At 49.3% G+C, this 8920-nt stretch overlaps 1 protein-coding gene across 1 annotated transcript; it reads left to right on the top strand.

Annotated features, from left to right (window-relative positions):
* Window positions 1–1984: 1984 nt before the first annotated feature.
* Window positions 1985–3577, top strand: LOC110151672 (melanoma-associated antigen B17-like). Its single transcript, XM_070461784.1, has 3 exons — window positions 1985–2163; window positions 2591–2699; window positions 2792–3577. The coding sequence occupies exons 1-3, from the start codon at window positions 1985–1987 to the stop codon at window positions 3575–3577; spliced, it is 1074 nt and encodes a 357-aa protein (XP_070317885.1).
* The last annotated feature ends 5343 nt before the right edge of the window (window positions 3578–8920 follow it).

The raw sequence follows: 8920 nt of genomic DNA, 5'->3' as shown, positions 1-8920 counted from the left end.
GAATTTCCTGAGTGCCTAAGGAAAAAGAAGTCTCAAACAGAATAGTATGCTATGCGTATTCATGAGAACAAATTGTAAGACTTTTGATTTTTCTTAAATCCTGTACAGATTTAGTTCCACATTCAGAGTAGCTGAGACCTCAATCAAACATGGGCAGTTGTTTCCTGTACCCAGAACAAACCATGGAAAACTTATACAAGGAATAAAGACAACTACTAACAAAAGCAAGAACACAAAACTAAATAATCCCTGAGGGACAATAAGTCTCCACTGAACTGGACCCTGTGAGTGCCCAGGTCGGGGAGTACCTTGAGGCTGACACAGGTGTGCAGGCCACAAAGGAAACAGAAAACAGGATCAGCTGGAAAAGGCTTTGAACTGGAGCAGATGATTCTTCCACCGGACCGTGGGACCATGAATCTCTACTGCTTCACTGAAGGAAGCTGAGGCAGCATCCCAGAGCCCCATGCCAGGATCATGGGGCACCAACATTTGGGGTGGACATGGCAGTATGGCCCAGAGGTCATGAAATAACCAGCACAAACTTTGTTAGTGGTTGACAACTGGCACTTTTAAATGACCAGCTTAAGAGACTATCACACATGGACTAAAAGAGAAAAAGCTTGTATCACAGTGATTGTATAAAAGGATAGAAATTCATCTCAGAACTTTCGAGCAATGCCCCTGCAGTCGACGAAGAGCCCACAGTGAGAACTGCCAGGCTAACGAGCCCCTTCCCTTTCTCTGCTGGGATTGTGTGGGCCATGGTTGGGGACAGGGGTGGATTTATACCAGAAAGGGAAGGATTTCCAGGCTCCGCCTGCAGTCAATATGAAGATCCTGAGTGAGATGTGAGGAGTTCCACGCCACAGAATGCATTCTCCCAACCTTCCCTCTTGCTTATCTTACCTGCATCAGCCATTTCCAGGAAGCCTTAGGCAGAAGCAGCCAGATGAGACGCCGGTGCACTTCTCACCAGGACTCTGGCGATTTGACATCTTCCAGGTGAAGCCCTGCCCTCTGGTCTGCAGGCAGGACGTAACGCAGCATTACAGTCAGGGCAAGACAGGGATAGAGGACAGAGAGCACCACTCAGCACACAAGAAGGGGCCCCAGAAAGCCCCCACTGTCCGTCTCAGCAGCTCCAGGAAGGCTGTCAGGCTCGGGCTCCCAGATTCTTCCTGCTTGGTTTACTGAGACAAGTGTGAGGCAAGGAGTGAGGCCAGCTGACTGAGCTCAGCAGGGACGTCGCAGGACCCCTATGAGTCCAAGAAAGGACCACATCCTCATCTTCCGGAAATTCCACTGGAAGTCTGCCCACCCAGGCACCGCCCCTGCTGTCCTCCTGGAACCCAGATGCGCATGATAGGAAGTGACAGCCCACTAACCAGGCTGGGGCTCCATGCCATCTTTGAGAGGGCTGCTATCTTTGAGAGCTGCTGTAGTTTTGACCAGAGGGAGGAGTCCGAGGTCTCATCAGGTGTCCACGTCGGAGGTGACATGAGTTACAAGTGCACTGCATAGTTACAGAGATACACCCTGGCACTCCCAACACCCTTTCCATCTGAAAAGAGTGGACTTCATGGCCCCCGGCCACCCTGCACCTACTCTCCATCTGGAGGCTCAGGTCTGGCTCTTAGGTGCAATGTCCATTGGCTTCGTACGCGGGTTCTCAGGACATAACCTGGGTCCAGGGTTGGTGGATCTGGGTGCAGGGTTGGTGGACCCTGGCTCTGTTCAGTAGAGGGAAGTCCGGGATTCTGTGGAGTGAAGGAGGAACCTCTGCGGGGACTGAGGGTCTCCAAAGCCCAGATTGGCGGCCACGCCTAACCCCTTACCCAGCGTGACGTGGCGGGAGAGCAACCGGTCAGCACCTCAGCAGTTCTAAAGGCTGAGCGGATCCCTGACTGCAGTCACCGGCACGGGACACTCAGGGAAGCAGAGATCTCACTCTGAAGGACTGGCAGCAGTCAGTAGAGGGAGGATGTCCGGGCTCGGGAGGAGTCAGGGTAATGACCATCCGCCGCGTCACACGGCCAACTCAGGACCCTCCCCTGTGGTCAGCACTTCCTCCCAGCCAAACACGGGGATGGGTGCGTCGGTCTGTCAGGGGAGGTTGGAGCTTGCTTGTGAAGTGGCAGCCTCGAGACAGCAGAAGGGCGGGTGCCGGCACTCTTCAATGGGGGCCTGAGCACTCCCTCCTCTCCTCCTCTGGGGTGACAGGGAAGGTGGCAGCATCAACTGCAGAGCGAGAAAGGGAACAGGGTGGGTTGGTTTGTAGGTGGGGGTGGACATGAGGAGTCTTGCCCCAGTTTTCACCATGACTCTGAATGTGAACTGAGAGGACCTGCCCCCCTGCCAGCCCCAACAGGCCTCCCTCTAACGCCCGGGCAGGGCCGTCTGGCTGCGCCCCAGCGATCACTCTAAATACCTACTCAGCGGTCTCAAGGGACAGGCTCACCAGGAGAACACGAGACTTGTCGGTCCAAGAGGACTGGCCTCAAGGACCCCTCAGAGGCGGCTTTGCTTAAAGCCGGGGAGGGCTCTCCTCACTGAAATTGCTCACAACATGTGCTTGTGCCTCCTTTAGGTGCCCTCCTTGCCTGCCACCCTGCCTGCACGTGACTGTGATCCGTAACCTGTGTCACCATGCCTCGGAGGCACAAGAACAAGTACCATGCCCGTGTGAAATGGCACAGGTCCAGGGGGACGCTCACTGTTCCCAGGAGGCCCAGACTAGTGTTGCAGCCCCCAAAGAGGCGTCCCCTCCTCCCCCTTGTCTGTGCCTCAGGGTTTTTCCTCCAGCTCCCCTGCTACTGGAGATCACCAGGAGCTTCAGGGAGCCGTGGCCCCTAGCTCTCCTGATGCAGGGCCTTTCTGCACAGGATCTGATGAAGGTGCCCAGGGCCCAGAGGAGGAAAGTGTAGGTGCCTCCCAGGCAGCCCCGGCCACTCAGAGCACTCAAAAAGATCCTCTGACTACGAAGGCCAGCATGCTGGTGGGGTTCCTGCTGGACAAGTACCCCAGGCAGCAGCCCATCACGCAGAACGCCCTGCTGAAGGTCGTCAGCAGGAAGTACAGGCAGCACTTCCCCGAGATCCTCAGGAGAGCCTCTGAGTGCGTGGAGCTGGTATTTGGCCTGGAGCTGATGGATGTCGACCGTAGCAGGAAGATCCACGCCCTCATCAGCAAGCTCAACCTCAGGGGCGATGAAGGTCCAAGTGATGAAGGAGGGCTGCCCAAGTCTGGTCTCCTCATGGTGCTCCTGGGCATTATCTTCCTGAAGGGTAACCGTGCAACTGAGGAGGAGATCTGGGAATTACTCAGTGTGTTGGAGGTCTATGCTGGGTGCAGGCACTGGATCTCTGGGGAGACCAGAAGGCTCATCACCACAGATCTGGTGCAGAAGAAGTACCTCATGTGCCGACAGGTGCCCAATAGTGATTCTCCGAGCTATGAGTTCCTGTGGGGCCCGAGAGCTTGTGCTGGGACCAATAAGATGAAGGTGTTGGAGGTGCTGGCCAAGATCCTCCATACAGTCCCTAGTTCCTTCCAGACTTCTATGACGAGGCTCTGAGAGATCAGGCGGAGAGAGCAGGGCTGAGAGTCGTGGCCAGGGATCCAACGATGGCTGAAGCCAGTTGCCCCTTCCAGGGCCAAGTCCTACAGCTCCTGCCACGTCTAGGGAGGGGGACCCAGCCATTTACTTCCCTTTTGTGTTGGAACAGAGCTGTCAGGCTCCTAACTAGTAAAGAGTAGTAGGGGTGGAGGGAACAAAACTTGTATGTTCTTTACACTTTTATGTAGTAAGGGCGTTTCGGTACAATTCATTTCAACAAAATATATATGTTTTTTCCTTTATCCATAGGAGAAATAGCTAGTGAAAGTTGATTTAAATTAGATTGGTAAGAAGATGAAGGAGGAGTTAAGTATTTTCAAATGTTAATTACTTTTCATAAGGTTTATTGTGCTTCAGAATACAAATGTATTAATCATATAAATCACAGTTTGCTGTTTAAAGTTTTGAAAGCCACAGATTCGGTATTTGTAAAACACACTGAAAGTATTGAATATGTTGTTCACCATCTAAGCAAGGTAAGATGACACTGGAACAGAATTTTCTCAAAGAGTAGTCAAGCTTCTATACAGTGCAGGTTAGTAGGGGTCGAGAAAACCAAGTTTAGATCTCCATTTTCTTCTTGTTTTAAGCTACATATTATTCTACATATTATTTATTTCATTTTTTTTTCATTTTTACTTCTAACAGATTCTTTTTCTTCAGAATATTGATTTGGTAATGATATTCCTGTTTTATGTATTGCTGTTTTAAGGTTTTTAAAGTTACAGTTTTGGTAGATACAAAACAAACTCATGAAACATCTGTTTTCCTTATGATCTGGAAGTAGGTAAGATGTCGCTGAAAGAGAGATTTTCATGGTAATGTGAAACACGACCATAGAAAATTTTGAGAAACCAAAACACAATTAAGAAAAATAATGGGAAAAGCCTTTAATTTGTCATTTGCCTTATTTCCTTTAACCTTTTCTTTCTGGTAAAAATAAAATATACTTTGCCTGAATTTAGCTCATTTAAGAATATTTATTTCTTTTGTCCCAATGCACTGCATAGTCTCTGCTATCTACTGGATAAAAATAACCTCAGGAAGGTGGTACTTTGGAGGTTCATAATAATCATAAGTTCCATTAAATTAAAGACCAGTGTTTCTTAATCAGCATGACTCTGCTTTATATGTATTACATGCATTCCAGCATTCATGCAGGATAGGATTTAGCAGACTGCATTTATAGATGGATACCATGCAATTTTCTCAAGTTCACAAGACTGATAGAGGGACCTTCATAAGACAAGTCCCCTGATGTACACTAGTCCAGAGTCCTTCCCTTTCTTTGCAAGGGCAAGAACTGAGGAAATCTCTCTTCACCAGTGACATATTTGGTACCGTGACTAGGATTGCTGCCGCAGTGAACTCCAGTGGGCTTGCCCAAACTGCCGGCTGGAGACCCCTGACTTTCCCTCTGTCTCTCCCATGAAAACTTGTTTGCTGTCACTCTCTGCTTTGTTCTTCTTCCATGACCCACAGGACAAGATCTGGGTCAGCTTGCTGAGTCATGGCTCCCTTCAATTGAGAGCTGCAAGGAGTACCCCCAAGCTGTGCATACCCCAAGAACACTTGGGTGGCAGCTGACACTGTCCTTGGGGCCTGGTAGAAACAGAATTTCCAATGGTGAAGGCATCCACTGAGGCCAACACTTTTCTCCTCTTAGTCTTTGTCACTTCCTCTATGGCTCTATCCGTTTTGAGGTGAGAAGTTTAACCGAGAAGCCTGCATGACATTCAAATTAAGACCATACAAATTATCAGGGACATGATTGGGTGAGTTCCCCCTCTGTAACTCCTTGAGCCCAATTCCCTCTCTACACGTTCTTAATCCCAGTCTGATTCTGGGACTCCAGAACTGCATTAGGGGCCAAAACTCGGGGACATTGCATCCTTCTCTAGATTTTTGGCCTGCCTCACTGCACCTCGACCTTACAGTGTGGGCGAGACCCTCCCTCCTGGGGATCTCAAGCAGACTTTATCAACCCCAGAGCAGAGGCAGTAAGCGAGCACCTTTCTCAGCAGGCTTAGGACTCTCTGCCTAGGAGACAGTCCACTTCCCCCAAGATCCACAGCCAGGAACTCCAACCTCCCCCACTTCATAGCTCGACACCTTCCCTCGTATCCTGGATTTCGCTTCTATCCTGCTCTCCAGACTTCTCAGACTGTCTCTTGACCCTTGGGCCTCCTTGCTGGTTAGGTGTTGCCTCTTTCACTCTATAAAGTTATGTGGTCAGTCGCTAAGTCATGCCCAACCCTTTGTGGCCCCTTGGACTGAAGCTCCCCTGGATCCTCTGTCCACAGATTTCCCAGCCAACAACAATATTTGAGTGGATTACCATTTCCTTCTTTAGTGTATCTCCCCAATCCTGTGATTGAACCCACATCTCCTGCATTGCAGGCAGATTCTTAGCAAGGAGCCACTTCAGGAGTCCAAAGAGGAGCCCTCTTCAACATCACAACAACATTAGCCTGAGGGGACCTTTTGCCTAGTGCTGCTCCTATCACTGCCTTGTGCTGCTCCAGTCCTACCTTTCGGCTCTGTGTCTTTTTCTTTTACTTCAGTGATAACGGTAAACCCTTTAGTTGGCTCACAGCCTAGGTCTCATCCCTCCCTCTCTGAAGAGTGTAGGCCCTTGGACACTGATCATTTTTCCTCCCACTCGCTTCTGTTCCTTTTCAAGAGTAACCCAATTGGCCTCCTCAGGCTCACCAACCAGGTAGATTTCAGGTGCTCACAGGGAACCCACTGTTGACACTGGGAGTGCACCAGAACAAATAACTCCCATTGGTCCCTGTCTTCTGACATCCTTACCCAAAAATCGGCGGGGAGGAGGGAAGTCCCATGGATCCAAATGTTCATGACCGTATTCCAAAATCCATGTCTAAAGAACTCCTTTTAACTCCCTCCTGTGAAAGTGCTCACACCCCTTTCAAACTGCCTCTTTCTCCAACAGGAGACTGATATTTTATATGATCAGCTTCTTAGTCTACTTTCCCCAGAACCACAACCTGAACTGCGACCTTCCCAGTTCTGAGGTGGGGGAGAACAGTCCGCCGGAACATCTTCCTCTAATGTACCATCTAGGCAGCTTTAGACTGAAGACCCCCATAAATCAACTCATGGATTTTGCCTTTGGCATATTCAATGATAGAGATAGGGTTGAGCAGGCAAAAAGGATTCAGGGACAACAGGAAAAAGCATGATTACACAAAGTGACAGCTCAAACCCCTCACCACCTCAGGGTTACTCTCCCTTACCAAAGCCCATGGCGGGGACAGAATCCAGGAAGCCTGGATCAGAACTACTGTCTCATGCAAAAAGGATGGATCTACGTACAGCCAGGAGGCTGACTGGAAGAACCAATGCTCCTTGTTTGGGAAAACACCAGTACCCTACCCAATAGATACACAAACCAGAGGGCCACCAGAAACATGACCACAGTCCCTCCAATCCTATAGGGGACTCGAGGCTGTCAGACCAAGCTGACCGAGGGGACCAAATCCTCATGGAGCCCCATAATCTCTGTGGCTCCCAAAGGATACCTGGTCATTTCTGCAGAGGAGCCTCAGGTAACCCTTGATGTGGCAGGGAGGACAGTTATTTTATATGTGGGGCAGCTCCCCTGTGCTGATTTCCCTTGGCCCTTGTTATTCCAATCCTCCATGATAATGGGGATGGAAGGAAGGTCCCAAACAAAGTGACCTGCCCCTTCCCTCAAGTCCTTGCTAGGAAAGCTTACCTTTGACCATCAGTTTCTGATCATGCAAGACTGTCCCCTCCTCTTGTTGGGAAGAAACTTGCTCACTAAATTCCAGACAATATTCCAACCTGGAGACCCTCATGGAGAAGAAACCCACCAAGAGAAACGACTGCTCTTGGCTGGGGGAGCCTGCCTTCATATGACAGGGACTGAATAGCATAGGATACAGGTAGCTGTCCCAGGTGACTCGGTGAAAAAGCATCCACCTGCAATGCGGGAGACGAAGGTTCAATCCCTGGGTGTGGAACATCCCCTGGAGGAGGAAATGGCTACCCATTCCAGTATTCCTGCCTGGAGAATCCCACGGACAGAGAGCCTGGATTGATACAGTTCATGGGGTTGCAAAGAGTCAGACATGAATGAGGGCCTGAGCACAGACAGACAGACAGACGGGTAGCTATAGAAGTCTAGTAGGGGCCTAGAGATAGAGAAACCTAGCAACCTTTGGGAGACCAATATAAGTTATTTATCGCTCAAGAAATGTATCAGAAAATCATGAAAGGAAGGCGGCTTGCTTAAATATGAAGCCGTAAATAAAACATGAGATATGCTCCAGTCCCATAGGTAAAAGAAGAATGTCACCACCCTTCTACTGATTTGAAGATGTACTATGATAATCCGAGCTTGACCTCATAGGGTCAGATACTCTCCTGCCCCAAACGAAGTGGGAGTGAGTGATGTAGGCCTGAGCTCTATTGAAAGAAGTCAGTCTTTCCCCCTCCTTTACTTTCCTTTGACTATAAAATGTAGCCCACTTAATCCTCATGGCAGAGCTCCATCACTTGCCTGCTTGCATCTCTTACAAGCTTCCTATATTAATAATTCCATTTCCTATCTTACACTTTGCCTTTCTGAATTCCTTCTGTGCTGAGACACAAAGAAGCTGAGCCTCAGTAAGTCCAGGCACTAGGTGAGTGATTCCAGTTAAAAGACCACGGTTCACGTCCCAAACAGGATTTTGGCTGGATTCAAGTCCCGGCCACGTGGGTTTCAGTCCCAGCCACGTGGGCTCAAGTCCCAACCTGAGGTGAATATCTTCAAACAGAGGAGGTCTCCATGCCACCCTGTCCAAATTTTTCAACTTTGGGCTATGAAACTGGTTCACAGTGCTAGAACTAGGGGCACTTTCTTCTGCATTTCTCTGCACCTAGACTCCCAATATCTTTCCCTTTGTGTGTACAAATCCAGACACTGTAAGCCATGAATGCCTCCACTTTGTGTGCTTATAAAATTCAAACCAACGGTGCCTGCAGGGTTGGAATGGACCAAAAAAGAAAGAAAGAACATGGTCTAAAAATTATCTGGCTACCTTTAGAAAGGGGGCTTCCCTGGTGGCTCAGAGGGTAAAGAATCTGCCTGCAATGAAGGAGACCCAGGTTCGATCCCTGGGTTGGGAAGTGCCCATGCAGAAGGGAAAGGCAACCCATTCTAGTATTCTTACCTTAGGAATCCTATGAACAGTGGTGCCTGGCAGGCTACAGTCAATGTTGTTGCAAAGAATCAGACAGGACTCAACAACAAGCTCCTCACAACTCTTC

The sequence above is a fragment of the Odocoileus virginianus genome, chromosome X, assembly GCF_023699985.2.
Source record: "Odocoileus virginianus isolate 20LAN1187 ecotype Illinois chromosome X, Ovbor_1.2, whole genome shotgun sequence".
In the NCBI taxonomy this organism is placed as follows: Eukaryota; Metazoa; Chordata; class Mammalia; order Artiodactyla; family Cervidae; genus Odocoileus; species Odocoileus virginianus.
Note: the sequence above shows the minus strand (reverse complement) of the source record. Positions and strands in the feature narration are given on the sequence as shown.

Bases quoted from the DNA above. Each gene is read 5' to 3' on its own strand.
- LOC110151672 (XM_070461784.1), top strand. From the start codon at position 1,985: ATGTCCGGGCTCGGGAGGAGTCAGGGTAATGACCATCCGCCGCGTCAC. The intron at 2,164-2,590 runs GTGCCGGCACTC...TGCCTCCTTTAG, and splicing joins TCGAGACAGCAGAAGGGCGG to GTGCCCTCCTTGCCTGCCAC. The intron at 2,700-2,791 runs GTCCAGGGGGAC...TCTGTGCCTCAG, and splicing joins GCCCGTGTGAAATGGCACAG to GGTTTTTCCTCCAGCTCCCC.